This window comes from Herpailurus yagouaroundi, unplaced genomic scaffold (genome assembly GCF_014898765.1).
Source record: "Herpailurus yagouaroundi ecotype Mexico unplaced genomic scaffold, PumYag 77, whole genome shotgun sequence".
NCBI lineage: Eukaryota > Metazoa > Chordata > Mammalia > Carnivora > Felidae > Herpailurus > Herpailurus yagouaroundi.
The window spans coordinates 78796032-78813390 of record NW_024412388.1 but is presented as its reverse complement, the minus strand read 5'-3'; the positions used below and the strand labels follow the sequence as shown (position 1 = coordinate 78813390).

General features: G+C 36.2%; 1 protein-coding gene across 4 annotated transcripts in view; it reads right to left on the bottom strand.

The window, feature by feature from the left end:
* Nucleotides 1-790: 790 nt before the first annotated feature.
* Nucleotides 791-17359, bottom strand: part of BTBD8 (BTB domain containing 8) — a 124563-nt gene continuing 107994 nt past the window's right edge. For 3 of the 4 annotated variants that reach the window (XM_040470969.1, XM_040470971.1, XM_040470973.1), the window contains 2 exons: nucleotides 14105-16423; nucleotides 11953-12817 (listed from right to left, as the gene is read on the bottom strand). In XM_040470969.1, the coding sequence (XP_040326903.1) occupies nucleotides 12351-12817; nucleotides 14105-16423 (2786 nt within the window). In that variant the 3' untranslated portion in view covers nucleotides 11953-12350. Of the gene's footprint in view, nucleotides 1222-11952; nucleotides 12818-14104; nucleotides 16424-17359 lie in introns of those variants that run through there. The other variant, XM_040470972.1, reaches the window with a different exon arrangement.

Here is a 17359-nt window from a genome sequence, read left to right as displayed (position 1 = left end):
CTTTACATTTGGCTGTGGAGAGTTGGTTCTGCCAGTCTTTGGGTCATTTTCTGGGTAATTACACTGACATGGGTGTTATCTAGTTGTATCCATGGGACAAAGTGAGCTTAGGATCCTCCTACTCTGACATCTCCCCTGAAGTCCCTATCATCTGTCTTTTTTTTTTTAAGTTTATTTATTTTAAGAAAAGGGGGGGGGGTGCGTAGTGTGCAGTGGTGGGACCATGGGAGATGGAGAGAGAGAGAATCCCGATCAAGCTCTGTGCTGAGATCATGACCTGAGCTGAAATCAAGAGTCAGACACTTAACTGACTGAACCACCCAGGTGTTCCCCTATCATCTTTTTTTTTTTTTTTTAATGTTGATTTGAGAGACAGGGAGAGAGAGAGAGAGCATAAGCAGGGGAGGGGCAGAGAGAGAACGAGAGAGGGGGAGACAGAATTCGAAGCAGGCTCCAAGCTGTCAGTGCAGAACCTGATACAGGGCTCAAAACCATGACTGTGAGATCACAAACTGAGCCAAAGTCAGACACCTAACTCACTGAGCCACCCAGGTGCCCCCTTATCATCTTTTAGACACAAAATGAGATTCATCTTATGTGTCAATTATGTGTCAGTTACACATATTGTGTACCTTATGTGTCAATTACAATAGCTACAATTATGATCAAAATTGTTAGGAAAAATAATTCCCACCATTTTAAGTTTTATTAAAAAATTTTAGTATACCAGTAATTAATATATTTTAATTTCAATTTTATTTTTCTTAAGTAAACACTGCATCCAATGTGGGGCTCAAACTCATGACCCCAAGATCAAGAGTTGCATTCTCTATGTACTGAGCCAGACAGGCACCCCAATACATTCCTAATGTAAAAAGCAGAAAAAATAGTATAACAAGAACACATTCCCAAATCCAGAGCTAACTACTACCAATATATTGGTATAGTTATCTTTAGTTATATATTCATATGTATGATAAATAGGATTAGGTCTGGCTGCATAGAAGAGAACATTCAGTTAAGAGTAGTTGAAAATGCTAAGTCTAATATACAAAATCCTCTTCCCTCATGTAATAGCAGTCCAGGGTTGGTCTGTAGGTAGTCCAGGGTTGATACAGTGGTTTCATGAGGTATTTTGGGACGCAGATTCCTGGTAGCTTTCCATTCTGCTATCACCAGGGTGTGGCACTCACCCTTATGGCACATTTATGCTCCAGGCAGCTTGACAGGGAAGAAGAGAAGGAAAACCCAACCTCTTTAGATAAACTTTTAGAAAGTGCTACTCAACACTGTTATTTCTATTTCATTGGTCAGAACCTGGTCACAAGGTTATAATTAGCTGCAAGTAAGGCAGGGAAATGTAGTATTTATTCCGAGTAGCCAAGTTCCCAGCTATAAATTCAGGTTTCTACAAGGAAAGAAAAGGAGAATAGATACTAGGGTAGGATATTAGTAGTTGCACCAGTCAGGTTGTCCAGAGACACAGAACCAATTGGAGATACATAGTAAGAGATTTATTTTAAGGAATCAACCCACAGGATTGTGGGGGCTGCCAAGTCTGAAATTTGTAGATCAGGTTGGGAACTCAGACATGAGTTGATGCTTCAGTCTTGAGGCAGAATTTCTTCTTCTCCAGAAAACTTCAGTTTGTGCTTGTCAGGTCTTCAACTGATTGGATGCGGCCCAGTCACATTATCAAGGATAATCTCTTATACTTGGTCAAGTGATTATAGAGGATAAATACATTTACAAAATACCTCACAGCAGCATCTAGGTTAGTGTTTGATTAAATTACTCAGTACTAGAGCCTAGCTGAACTGACACAAGAGACTATCATAGCAGTCTTTATCATAAATAGATTATACTATATATACATATATATACACACACACACATTAATATCTCCTTCATTTTACTGTGAGCATTTTGCAAATCAGATGTTCTTATAAAATATTTATTAGTGGTTTAATATCCCTATATACTGAAATAAAATAACTTATTTATTCCTTTATGTCAAGACTTTAAAAATATACACATACGAGTACGTGTATGTTTTCAACTATTTCTGATTATTCATTAAGTTTCTAAAAGTGAGATTACCAAGTCAATGATTATAAAGATTTTTATGGCTCATATTCCTATTGCCAAAGTGCTTTCCAGAAAGTCTGCACCAATTTACACTTACACCAACAATACATGAATGTAATGCCAATGTCACTGTAGATATCATAGGTTTCATAATTTTGTTTATCAATTAGGCAGATGAACATGTTTTGTTTTGTACCTCTTTACTACTATATAAAACATTTTATCATTCACTGTATTTTTATTGATCCTTTCTATTTTCTTTAATTAATTTTGTTTGTACCTTTTGCCTAGTTTTCTGCTAGGCATTCTTCTGATTGATATATAAGGTATTTATATATTAAGAATATAAATCTTTGTCAAATTTCCTGCAAATATGACTCTAAATTTTATTTATTTATTTTTTAATGTGTATTTATTTTTGAGAGAGTGAGCAGGAGAGGGTCAGAGAGAGTGGGAGACACAGAATCTGAAGCAGGCCCCAGGCTCTGAGCTGTAAGCACAGAGCCTGACATGGGACTCAAACTCACAAACTGAGATCATGACCTGAGCCGAAGTTGGACGCTTAACTGACTGAACCACTCAGGCACCCCTAGTTCTAAATTTTAAATAGCCAAATTATCAATCTTAAATTTTTCCAGAATTTCATATTTTTGAGGTTCATGTGCTTTCTTATTTCAAGATTATATTAAGGGTGCCTCAGTGTCTCAGTCAGTTAAGCATCTGACTCTTGATTTAGGTTCAGGTCATGATCCCAGGGTCGTGGGATTGAGCCCCATGTCAGGTTCCAAGATGAGTGGAGCCTGCTTAAGATTCTCTCTCCCTCTGTTCCTCTCCCCTGCTTACATGCTCTCTCTTAAAAAAAAAAAAAAGTTGTTATTTAAAAAAGAAAAGATTATATGAAAACCCTATGTATGTTTTCTTATAGTACTCTTGGTTTCATTGTTTCAAATTATTGGTACCTATGGAGACAATGATATTATTTTTCTATATTTAATCTATTAATATGGATGTACTATACAAATAGGTTTCCCAACATTAAATCATCTTGCATTACTTAAATAAATTTCCACATATTCTATATTTCTGAACATTTTAGGAATTTTGCATTCATTATTATAAGTGATATTATTCCATAATTTTCTGATTTATGCTATCTTTAGTCAGCTTTTGGTGATCACACTATGGTGGCTTCTTTAATTGCATCTGAGGGCTTTTCTTTTTTCTCCATATTCCAAAATGAAGGATTCTGAATGTTTCCTCAGTTTCTTCCAAGGCATATATTTTCTCTTTTTAAGCCTATTTTGGTAATTTAGATTTCTCTAGAAGTTGTCCATTTCATCCAGGTTTTCAACTCTTTTGTATGTAGTTGTACAAAACAGTGCTTTATCATTTTATGTCATTTCATCTCTAATATTGTGTATTTATGCTTTTCTCTCCATTAAGCTAGTGTGTGTTTTTAAAGAATCAGCTCTTAGACTTGTCAGTTTCAACTCTTTCTCTGATTTCTTTTTAAGTTTATTTTGAGAGAAGAGAGAGAGCGTGCAGGTGTGAGCTGGGGAGGGGCAGAGAGAGAGAGGGAGAGAGAAATCCCAAGAGGCTCAGCTCTGTTGGCATGGAGCCTGATGCTGGGCTCCATGAGATCATGCCTGCGCCAAAATCAAGAGTCAGGCACTTAACCGACTGAACTACCCAGGCACCCCTCTCTGATTTCTAATTAAGTTCCACTATTGTTTGTATTAATTCCTTTTTTTTGGATTCTATTTGAAATTGTTTTTCTAACTTCTTAAACTTGAGTATTGTTCTTTATAATTCACTCTAAATCAGAAACTATAAGAAAGTACTTTATTTACCTTCTTGACTTTAAAGTAGATTATGCATGTTTTGAGAGTTGCATGGATCTAAGTAAAAGGATAATTTTGTAAGGATGTTAGGGATCTTCTTTCCTAAACACGTAATAGTTTAAATGTAGATATAAATTCAGGGTGTGTGGGTGGCTCAGTCGGTTGAGCAACTGATTTCAACTCAGGTCATGATCTCACACTTCGTGGGTTTGAGCCCCTTGTCGGCTCTGTGCTGACAGCTCGGAGCCTGCTTAAGATTCTGTGTCTCCCTCTCTGCCTCTTCCCGCTTGTGTTCTCTCTCAAAAATAAATAAATAAACATTAAAAAAATGTAGGTATATTTCTATTTCAATTTTTTATATAATTCTCTTGCCAGGCTAAAATTGAGCTTAGATGGGAAGAAAAGGGATAAACTTCAGTACATTTTATATGAAAACTCTTTTAGGGAAAAATATGTCATTGTGTGAAGGTATTTTTCTTAGTATTTTGCTGATTTGGAAATTACTTAATTGGTTGGGATATATAAATATAAATATATATATATATATAAATGTAGAATCAGAATTGAATTGAAATTCTCAGAATTAAAATTCTTATGCTAATGTTGGCTAAATTTGGAAGTGGTTAAGGAACCACTCTATGAAAAATGGATCATGGACACTAAAAGTAACTCATGCCTTATTAACATGACAGAAATGTATACTTCTCATATCTAACTAAGCCAGATTCAAAGTACTCTTGGTATAAGAATTTACAATAAATTCTTGGTGGCTCAGTCGGGTAAGCGTCCAACTTTAGCTCAGGTCATGATCTCGCAGTTCGTGGGTTTGAGCCCTGCCATCGGGCTCTGTGCTGACAGCCCGGAGCCTGGAGCCTGCTTTGGGTTCTCTGTCTCCCCTCTCTCTGTGCCCATCCCCTGCTCTCTCTCTCTCTCTCTCTCTAAAAAATAAACATTAAAAAAATAAAAAAAAAAAGAATTTACAATACAAAAATAATATAAATATCACTGGAGAAGAGTGTATAAGTAATTCTAAATTGAAAATAGCTCCTGCAATAGATCATTAAACTAAGCCAAACCAAGTTCCCGCTTCCACCTGCCCAAATCCCCCCCAAACTAGCAGAAGATGGGGTAGGAGTAGAAAGGTCATAGTTTGTTGGGTTTCTGAATTTTCAAAGACATTATATTGTGTCTCAGTTGTATCTCAAATGCAACATGTCAAAATTGAACATTTTGTGTATATGTGTTTATTTGAGACAGAGACAGAACCTGAACGGGGGAGAGGCAGAGAGGGAGACAGAATCTAAAGCCGGCTCCAGGCTCTGAGCTGTCAGCACAGAGCCTGACGTGGGGCTTGAACTCACGAACAATGAGATCAAGACCTGAGCCAAAGTCAGATGCTTAACTGACTGGGCCACCCAGGCACCCCTGACATTATCTTTTTTCTAATCAGGAACCATCAGCCTTCCATTATTTTACTTGTTAGAATTATGGAATATGGGGAGGGAATCAGTTTTATCCCTTTTCCCTTTACTCTCACTTGGCAACCACATTTTGTTCATTCTGCCTCCAGTTATCTCTCAAATCCATCCTCTCATTTCTATCCTTGCTATTACTTCCTAAGCTTGGGCCTCATTTTTTTTCTTTAATTGTTCCAATGACCCCCTTACAGGTCTTCCTTTCTCCAGTCTCTTCTTGTCCCAAAATATTTTCACACTATACAGCTAAAGTAATCTTAATAAAGGTCCTATAATGTATTTGCCTTTTAAACAAAATTTAAATATTTTTGCCTAACTGGCTTGCTTATAGTCCTTAGCATGGCTTACAGGGTTCTTCGTGTTTTGGCTTGCCTGTACTTTTCCAGCTTTATTTTCCACTGCTGTACCACATGAATTCAGTGCTTCAGTTATATTAAATACCCGAGGTTCTTTGAAGTGCCCTGTGTCAGCACTCTTTGTGCTTGATCCCACTGCCTCCTGCCTCTTCCTTGATGGTCCTAATTCATTATTCCCAGCTTCTTAGTTTCAAAGTGCTTAAGTTACTTCTATCTTAAATTTTTTTTTCAACGTTTTTATTTATTTATGGGACAGACAGAGACAGAGCATGAACGGGGGAGGGGCAGAGAGAGAGGGAGACACAGAATCGGAAACAGGCTCCAGGCTCTGAGCCATCAGCCCAGAGCCCGACGCGGGGCTCGAACTCATGGACCGTGAGATCGTGACCTGGCTGAAGTCGGACGCTTAACCGACTGCGCCACCCAGGCGCCCCCGAAGTTACTTCTATCTTAAAAACAAACTACCACTGTCTTCATTTTAGTCAGCTTCCTTGAAAGAATAAGTTTTACTTCTTTACCTTCTGCTCACATTTCTGTCCTTCCTACTACTCTAAAAAACACCAACGGAGAAAAGCTACCAGTAAAATCATAATGTCCAAATATAATGAACTAGTCTAGGTGTGCACCTTGACATTGCAAACAGCAACACTGTTAACTACTATTACTTACCCCAAAACAAACAAACAAACAAACCTACTTATTTTTCTGTGCTTTGTAGAACACATGGAAAATATATGAGTTAAAAGGTAAAAATAATCAGTATCACTTAACCATAACCACCATTAACATTTTTATTTATTTCCTTCCAGTCCCTTTTTCCATATACCTGTAAGTATGGAAAACTGGGATATTATAAATATATATCCTGGGTTTTTTCTTTTGAGCATCTTCCCTTGGCATTAAACAGATGTTTTGCAAACAATTGTAATCATTGCATAATGTGTTATAGATGTACCATAATTTATTTAGCCTTCCACTACTGTTAACATTTAGCTAGTTTTCAATTTTCACTATTGTATCTAGGTCTCAGATTCTTATTCTTTAAAAAAAATCTTTTTTATGTTTATTTAGTTTTTGAGAGAGAGTACAAGTGGTGGAGGGGCAGAGAGAGGAGACACAGAATCAGAAGCAGGCTCCAGGCTCTGAGCTGTCAGCACAGAGCCCAATGCGGGGCTTGAACTCACAGACCAGGAGATCATGACCTGAGCCGAAGTTGGACGCTCAACCAACTGAGCCACCCAGGTGCCCCTCAGGTTCTTATTCTTAATGGGAGAGCCCTAAAAGGGAAAGGACTAGGTTCAGATAGGAAGTTATAAACATTCATGATATAGATCGCCTAATTACTTACAGGAAAGATAATTTATAGTCCTGTAGCAACATACGATTATCCCAAATTTATCATTCTCTTGCTAACACTGAATTTTTTAAAAAATCCTTTCAGTTTGATCAGTAAAAATAGAATGATTTGCCTTGATTTGCCCTTCTCTGGTTAGTAGTGAGATTATACATTCACCACTCTCCCCTCCTCACCTTAGCCTCCTAATTCTTTTACTTCAGAATATTCCTTTTCAGTCTCCTTCTCAGGCTTTTCTTTTTTCTATTCCACAGTGTTTTGTCCTCAGCCCTTTGAATGTCCCACAGGCAGATCAAACTCAGTATGTCCAAAATTAAACTCATCCTAAGATTACTTCAGTTTTTGGCTAATGACATCATCAACTAACTACCCAGGCACCCCAGTCAGAGACCTGAGTCTTTTAAGATGACTCCCTCCTCCCATCCCCATGTCAGTCACTAAGTTTTTCCAACCCACATCTTAAATCTCTCAAATATGTCCACACCTCTCTATCTCCACAGCCATTGCTCTCGTTCAAGCCTTGGTTACTGTAATACTCATCACTGGTCTTCCTGCCTTTTCACCTGCTCCCTTCCATTCTACATACTGCATCCAGAGTGATCTTTCTAAAGTGCAAATCTGATTGTGTTACTCCCTGGACTCTACATCCCCATCCAACTTTATCCCGTGTCCTTACCATCTGTTCCCTTCCCTCCAGCCATATGGAACAACCAGAATTTCCCATTGCCTCTCAACTCTTTCTGCCAAGAGTATGCCTCTTCTTTTGCCTTGTGAACTCCCACTAATCCTAAAATAGTACAGGAGCCTATCCAATTATCTTCCCATTATTTCCCTTTCCTTTATGCACAGACTACACTTTATACAGAACCTTATTATGACATTTAACATTACAATTTCATAATTTTTGTTCAATCTCTCCCTCACTAAACTGAGATGCTCTAGGACAGATACTATGCTATTCATCTTTTTATCCTCAGCACTAGCATAGTTCTCGGAATATCATAGGCCCTCAAATATGTGTGGAATAAATGCTATTTTTGATAGCAATTATAAAATTCCTTTCCATCTTCTCCCACCATCTTAATTATCTATCAAGTTCTATAGCCACAATCTGTAATGTCTTTGTTACCAAATCCTCCTCCGTTCCCCATTTCTAAGGTTGACAAAACTATTTTAATTGCAACCTGGGATTTGGGCACTTCTCCAAACCAGGCCATCTTCACTAGTGCTGACAGTTATCTTCCTGAAACACACCTGGCTTTGTTGCCTAACTCCTTAAAAAAACAACGTTGATAACTACCCATTGTGATTGTAGGTGGTTATTTCCTCAAAACATGGAAAGCTTTTCTATTTAGAGTCAAAAATAAATAAAACGGGGTGCCTGGGTGGCTCAGTGGTTAAGTGTCTGACTCTTGATTTCAGTTCAGGTCATGATTTCACTCTTCATGCGTTAGAGCCCCACATCTGGATCCAAGCTGACAGTGCTGAGCCTGGTTGGGATTCTCTCTTTCTCTGTCTCTCTCTCTCAAATAAACTTGAAGGAAAAAAAAAAAAAAAAAGAAATCGTTGTTATAAAAATAAGTAAATAAAGGAATGCACCATGGAAGGAGACATAATGTCTATTAAATCCAGGGTTTGGACTAATCAAACACAATAGCATAGTTTTTTAATAACTTTAAGAATCTAACTCCAGCTCAGCCTTTCCTGCCACTCTTCCTCCCCATTCTCAACACACATCATGGTCACCATTCCTTAATGCACTGTTGTGTCCAGAATGCCCTATCACCAAGCAAATTCTTACTCATCCTTGAAAGCCAGCATCTGGTTACTTGATTGCTCCAAGAGATGGTATAAAGGGGCTTTAAATTGTTTACATAATCTTTACCAGTCCTCCAAAGCAAGCCAAATCAAAATAAAAATAAGATTTTCTTTTTTTTGGCATGGACAATTGGGACTTTTTGCAATTTCCAACTATGTACAAAGGCATCCTTTAAGAACATACCTATTTTTATCAATATATAACATACAATCTAAGTACAAGCGAAGTACTTTCTATACAAGTGCAGCTTCAAGCTAAGTCCCCTGGCCTACACTTCCAACTAGATTGCAGTCACTAAGCCCTTTATAGAAATTCTGAAGGAGTCACGGAATATTAGTTGCTCTAAGAAGCTTTCTCTAATCTCTTCCTCACAAGCTGTTGTGTTCATGGCTTCTCCCTCTAGGCTCACACAACTCTGACCATATACAACTGTTATCTTACCAAACAATAGTATAGTGTATTATTTCTCTTTTAGTTTCTTCCATTAGGGTAGTTAATCCAGAGTAAGGACTCTATATCAGTTTCTTCATGTGAAAAATAAAGATGATAAGACAAATCTCATAGAACTGCTGTGAGAATTAAATGTGTTAGTGCATATTTAAAACACTTAGCACGATATCTAACATATAATAGCTAAATAAATGTTAGCATCATTTTTTGCTTTGTGTTTGTTAAATCATGAAGTACTAGCCCGAAGAGTCCCACAGTAAAGAGACTGGTAGAGATATCATACACAAAAGAGCATGATAAGAAAACACACATGTCCTGAAATTACCTAAGAGGTCATTACTTAAGCAAAATGCCTTCCCTATTACCTATCTGCAGATGTGACATGAAATTGAATGGCTTTTTAATGTCTAGTAGTTTAAGAACAAAGTTTAAAGACCTTATAACTGAGAAAGAAGTTTCATTTATAAATTGTTGAACTTCCGAGGCATTTATTAAAAATAACACATAAAAGTAATTTCTCATTTGGAGAAAAGGAAAATAACATAATGTTTTGGGAATCTGCATGGTTTCTGACTCTATCATACATTACTTCTTTATATTACAAACTACGTATAGATATACATCCTCTCAGGTTTTATGATAAAAATCAAATGACTATGTTGTGTGGCAGAAATAACATCAAATTAAAATTAAGGAATATTAGATTGTAGCCACAAATTAGCTGTGGGACCTTGGGCAATCTTTTAATTCCTCTGGACTTCAGAGTCCTTTTTTGAATCTGAAGGGATTAGACTAAGCTCTAAATTCTCATCCAGCTTGAAAATACAACGTTCTTATAATACTACTATATTTTAACCTTTCTCTTACATGGTTTTTCTCCTCACTAGAAACTGAACTCTCTTTTTTTTGGGTGGGGAGCAGGAATCGAACCCTATTTATCTTTGTACCTCAGTGCATAGAACCAATGCCTATTTCTTGACTGTTGGAATGAATGAGTGCCTCCTGCAGAACTTGTAGTTTAAAAAGGCATAGCAAATTTATGGTATAACAGGTTAGTGGCTAACGTTAACATAATCATGTTATTATATAAGAATAACAAATGACTGTGCATTCATATGATTGTTGATATTCAATACATTCACTCTATGTTTAATAATTTGTTGAAAACCATTATTTAGAAAAGGAATTAGAAACAAAAACTAAGTTTTTCCTACTTTTGACATATTATAGAGAAATTATGAGTTAGTTACATAGCTTTGAGAGAAGTTAACTCTACTAAATTCCATCATCCTAAAGGCAGTGTCTACTAATATCAAGTAGGTATCCAAGTGTTCATTCTCCAGTACCATTTTGTAGAAGATATTTTTATCTTTGTCTTGCTACCAGAATTACAGACTGAAAGACAATCTAATCAAGGAAGTAGAATATATAGACATGTGGAGAAAACATACATGCGTGTATGTGCCCATATACACACACATGCAGTTTAACTCAGTACTCAATTGCCTCGTGTACCTGTTTTTTTTTAAGTTTATTTATTTATTAAAAAAAATTTTGGGGGGGCGCCTGGGTGGCGCAGTCGGTTAAGCGTCCGACTTCAGCCAGGTCACGATCTCGCGGTCCGTGAGTTCGAGCCCCGCGTCGGGCTCTGGGCTGATGGCTCAGAGCCTGGAGCCTGTTTCCGATTCTGTGTCTCCCTCTCTCTCTGCCCCTTCCCCGTTCATGCTCTGTCTCTCTCTGTCCCAAAAATAAATAAACGTTGAAAAAAAAATTAAAAAAAAAAATTAAAAAAAAAATTTTTTTTAACGTTTATTTATTTTTGAGACAGAGAGAGACAGAGCATGAATGGGGGAGGGTCAGAGAGAGGGAGACACAGAATCTGAAACAGGCTCCAGGCTCTGAGCCGTCAGCACAGAGCCCGACACGGGGCTCGAACTCACGGACCGCAAGATCATGACCTGAGCCGAAGTGGGCCGCTTAACCAACTGAGCCACCCAGGTGCCCTTAAGTTTATTTATTTTGAGAGAGAAGAGAGAGACAGAGTGGGGGAGGGGCAGAGAGGGAGAGACAGAATCCCAAGCAGGCTCTTCGCTCATGCACAGATCCCAACAAAGGCTTCACAAACTGTGAGATCATGACCTGAGCTGAAATCAAGAGTCGGACACTAAACTGACTGAGCCAAGCAGGCGTCCCCCTCATGTACCCATTTTAAAATTAATATTTAGTGCACGTTTATTGCTGGGACAGTCCCAAAATATCTCTAAGTGGAATGGAAAATGAAGAGTGATTAACTATAAAGAAAGTCTATCTAGGTAAAACAAATAGACAGTTTTCCCACATCTTTTGAACGAGGGCAGATATCTCTTTTTGGATATACCTCAAAAAGAGTTACAAGGGATTCCATTTCTCGGTTTTAGTAACAATGTGATTGAAATTTGAGGTACATGTACTTCACAATTTCCTGGATCTGCACTGTTGGGAAAATGAAGGGTTTTTCTAATATTCACCTGTCAGGGTCAATCACACAAACCTGAGTTTGAATGTTACTCACTGATTAACTCTACATAAATTGAACACAAGCACAATAGGTTTTTTATTGTTAAATTACTGTTACCATATGCAGAGCAAAAAGTAAATGGACTGATCTACTTGTGCATTCACATTTTAAATTCTTGAATTATAAACAAGTGAACAAATGATCAGTTAGGAAAGGACAACTGAAGGGCTCGTTGTAAGTCCACTAATTTCTCTAATAATTAATAAAACATGCTCAAAAATTTTAGAAAACCATCTTTTTTTCTACATGTGATATCATATTAATAAACAAACTATGTTACCTTAATAAATTAGAAAGACTCCTTCATTATTAAGGACAGTCTATCTCTGGCTAATGCAATTATTATTAGGCTATAAGCATCAAAAATAAAGGGGGGGCATTGTTAAAAATTTTCCAAAGTGTTAATACTCTTAATGCTGAGTTTCCAGTTCTAGAATTGTCCATTCCCCTTGGGGTGAACAATCTTCAGAGGAAAAACTAGCCATGGTGATACTTGCTGAGGAATCAAGTGGAGAGGTTAGTTCACTCCATCTGTTCAAAGTGTCAACATGTGCTTTACCCTGAGGTTTTGAGCTGTCTCGTGCTAAAAGTAATGTCTGATTGATTAGATACTGTGCTAAATTTAAGTCTTCAGGAACAGAATTCGTAATATTTAAGTTTGAATCCTGTTCAGACAGCAGTTGCTTTAAGAGTGTCCAATCTTGTTCTGCAAAGGGCTGATCATCTTCAAAATCCATGTCTGTAACATGTGTTTCTGATTCCATTTTCTGCTCAAATGCTTCTACTACATCCATCTCATATATTGGAGAGAGGGTTTTTGAAGGCCGATGGTCATACATGTAGGTTTGTGCCAGTGTGTCACAATCATCTATGTATCCTGAAATAATTCATAATACTATACAATGTAAAAATTGCACATGTTGGTACCCCTCAGATTTTGTAGAACAATATTAAAACAATATAATAGTTATAGTCCAAAAAAACATAGAATGGGAAAAATAACATTTATACAAAATTGACAGGATTACTGAGGCATTTCTTTTTCTAAATTAAAAAAAAATAAAACAATTGAAGGATGTTTAGCAGCAAAATCAACATAGGCAACTAACAATAATTCTCCATACTTTAATTTGAAACTTGTGATACAAAAAAAACAACAAAAATTACTTAAACATAAACATAGAATGTGCACATGTGTCTAATTCACTACAATAGAAACGTAAAGAGAAAAAAAGACATGGTCATTTGATGGTGACTTTTAAGGTAAGTCAGTTCCAAAAGGGGAATAAATACATTTTATCTAAAGCCTTATTTGTATATTGCACATGCAAAGGAGGATGCAAGCAAGGACAAACAAAAAAGTACAACTTTAAAGAGTTCCCTCCCTATTGTTATGATTTTGCTGAACAAGGGCTATTGATCAGTATTTTTCTTAGTTCTGATATATAATAGCTACTCTGTCAGCCACTATTGCATATTTTAAATGTGAGTCATTAGTTCAAATTACTATAATAAGGAAGACAAACACACAAAACAACTAGACAGGAAATCATCTATACATATGAAATAAGCCTGGGCTTTTTTCATATATTATCATTGCTTCTAAATATAATCTCTTTTAGGAAATTTATCTTTTTACTTGAAACTTTTAGAAGTATAGTGATCCTGAAAGTCTTAATCTCTGTAAAATGTATATAAATTATAATAATTAATCAGTTAAAATAGTTCAGTGCTTTTAGTTACATATTACTATAATTATTGCACAGCCCTCTTAGATATATACTAGCATAGTCCATAAATCATATTCAATGTATAATAAAATTTCTAATAGTCAAGAATTCTATGTTAAATTAGACATAAATAACTAAATAATAGCAAACTAAGTTTTTCTCTTTATTCTTCCATGTAAAATCTCTTAATAGATTAGCTCTAATAATCAAATTTTTACTAGATCTTAATTCCACACTAAGATTTTAAGTGAACAATAAAGAGTAACTAGCTAATTTCATATTATTAAGAAATGTAGGTTTTCATTTGAAATTTGGATCTGTTGCTTAAGTAATTACTCTGTCTAAATAAAATACAACACTCAGGGCTACATCCAAGTTAAAATTCTATAAACTCATTTTCTTATGTATTTAGCATTTCTATTTCTGTACATTACCTGCAGATAAAGCAATATTAGCTCTTTTGGTAGCTGTAGAATGGTTCTCTTTTACTTGACCTTCCTGAGGCAGAAGTTGACTCCGACAGGAGTCCAGAAATTTTGTAGAGCTGTTCTTTGGTATGTCAGAATTGGGTTCTCTTTGATGAAGCTCCAAATGACATGGTCTTTCTTGAGATTTTATATCACTATCTGAGAGTTTGCTGCGTTGCTGAAAGTCATTATCCACATTGCTTCTGCAATGTACCTTTCTATCTTCTGGAAGAAGCTGTCTACCTCCTTTGGACAGGACATCTACTGTGTACTTTTTTCCTGTGGCTGAAGTACTCTGTTTATCTCTTCTCAATGAGTCAGTACTACTGCGACCCAAGAGAGAGCTTTCGTTTTTATATACGCTATTGCCTTTATCTTGTTTACATTCTGAAATACTACCTTCACTTCCTTGTGAGTACCTGGAATAGCAGGTCCTTCCATGATGTTCATGAGAAATGCCATCAAAAACATCAGAAGGTGACAGAGAATCTACAGAAGGCTGAAAAGGAGTATGGACTTCCCCTTCATCAGATCCTAGTTCTTCACATTCATCTACTGAAAGTAAAACGGATCTTTTAAAATTTTTAGTTGCAGAAAACTCGTGACTTTCATTTTCTGTTGCATCTTCAAAAGCTAAATTAATTATTCCCTGAAACTGCTGAGGAGCTGAGTTAGATGTAGAGAAATTTTCTCCAACATTTTCAGCTTCGGATCTTTCATCTTCTGTTTCATCTGCTGAGGAAGAAACCTGATCTACTTCCTGAGCAAACTGGACACTGCCTCGTAGAACATTTTCTTTTTCCCTAGGGTAGACTACTGTAGATCTAGACCAAATTTCTGGCCTTTTCCTAGGAATCTCATCATCGCTTGTTGAATTAATTTGGAAAAGATCATTACTACTTTGCTTTTTCATTTTCACTTCAATTCTTAAGTTACTATCGTATATTTTTAATTCTTCAGGAGTACTGGTATCACTGCTACTTCTCCCAAGAAAATCATGGCACAGCATTGTGCCACATTTAGAAATACCTCTGTCATTGGACCCATCATCATCCTGAGACCCTCCAGCATCATAGTCTTCAGATCTGGGCTTTATGTCATCAGAGGATGTGGTAGCACTGCCAGTGTCAGATTCAGGACTCTCTCTCTGATGCATACCACTGGTACTCAAATTCCAATGACTCATGAATGGAACTTCTGGAGTTTCGTGGCTCTCTGGAGTTTCTGTTGTTTCCATATCTTTAGGAGAAGTTTTTCCTGATATTTGTTCCAAAACAGACTTGGAGGAAATATCTGAGTCTGCTGTAGCATGTTGGATTTCACTCATAGCAGAGTCATCAGACAAGTGACTAGGAACTGTCTGTTCTTCAACAAGAATTTTAGATTTCCTGTCATCTTGGACAGAATTTAAGGTACCATTTGTCCTTTCAGGAACACACGGTAAAACATCTTTGTCACATTTAATGTTTAATTTTTTGTTTGTATCTTTTCTCACTTCTTGCTTCTCTCTATCTGATACTGAATGCCTTTGCTCTGCATCTGCAGAGTCTAAATCACAAACTGGATGAGAGTTCAGGGAGTTTACACTGGGATCTGAAATCGTGGATTTTAGGGCAGTGGTGTTATAAAATTTTGGATCTACATTATCACTCCCATCAGAATGACAATATATTTTAGCTGTCTTGTGCTGATGTGTTTCTTTGCTGGAAAATTTTGTTTCACTTTTATCTGAACACATCTGTTTTGATTCCAGTTCACATTTTGATTTTTCCAAATCTGAAATACTTTGGCATTCTAATTTCTCTTTCCCTTGATTGTTTAATGGCTTTTGTGGGTCAGGTATGCATGATGACTGGAATGCTTCTGTACTGCTGATTTCTAATGCGAGATTAATTAGCGGTTCTTGAGGCTTCTGTTCAGAAATATTGTCCTTGTTTTTACTATCATGTACATCATGAAGCATGCTTTTTTGGACAACACATGTTTCACTTTTTAAAGGTCTTTGAGAAGAAGGCTGGGTTTTCAATGTAATCTGTCCAGGAAGCATTTTCAGTTTTGCATCTTTATTATTCAAAGCTTCACCTTTCTTAGACTGATTTAAGTTTTTAGGCATTGCCACTATTTTTGCATTAACCTTAGGCAAAGGTGTGTGTCCTTGCTTGACAATTTTTTTCTTAGGTGTTTGTTTATCTGTAGTTGTACTGTGGTCCAATTTTGTCACATTTTCATCAGACTGCCTTGAAGAGACTGAAGATTTTACTGAAGTTGGTGACTCTCCTTGAGATCCTAAGAAAAAAAAATTAAAAATATATAATACACTTCCAACTTGTGAATAAAATGCAATACTTGTTTTTAAATTACTTTAGAAAAAATAAAATTAACAATGAAATGATGAAATATCTATGACAATGGACAATAAAAGATTAGGAGTAACATGATAAAATAAAAAATAAAATATTTTTTATTACAAATACGGGAGGAATAGTCCAGCCTCTTAGCAAAATTATTTAAATAGGATCTCTCTTCCTCAAGAGCCTTGATCCTCATGTCAGAACTGGACTTGCATAAATATATAAGAGTGGAAAAACTTGATTTTCTTATATTAAAAGAGCAGGAAGGGTCTTCCCCTTGAAGTTTTTTGGGGAAAAAAAGACTTGTGTTCCACACAGCTGAAAGAAGAATCAAGCTAAATATAAAATAGAAATGTTTAAATTACTGCAGTTTTTTCCATCAAACACAAAATTAATTTACTTCTCATAGCAAGATTGTGATTATTATAGATCATTTGGGTTAACAACTTAGCTGTGCAGTGGCAACTAAAATTGGTAACTGGAGAGAAAGGGTTAATTTGGAGATCCATTTGTTTACACTGGTTAAGTCCTAGTGATGACATTTTCAACATTTAAATCTACCAAACAGAACTGCCAAATCTTTTTAAATGTGTAATTTTTAGTTATTACTAGAACATGAATAATTTTTCTCCAGTTTGTTTATTTATTTATTTATTTATTTATTTATTTATTTAGGCAGCTCAAATGCATTTTTATTTATTTATTTATTTATTTTATTTTTTATTTTTTTAAATTTACATCCAAATTAGTTAGCATATAGTGCAACAATGATTTCAGGAGTAGATTCCTTAGTGCCCTTTACCCATTTAGCCCACCCCCTGCCCAGAATCCCTCCTGTAACCCTTAGTTTGTTCTCCATATTTATGAGTCT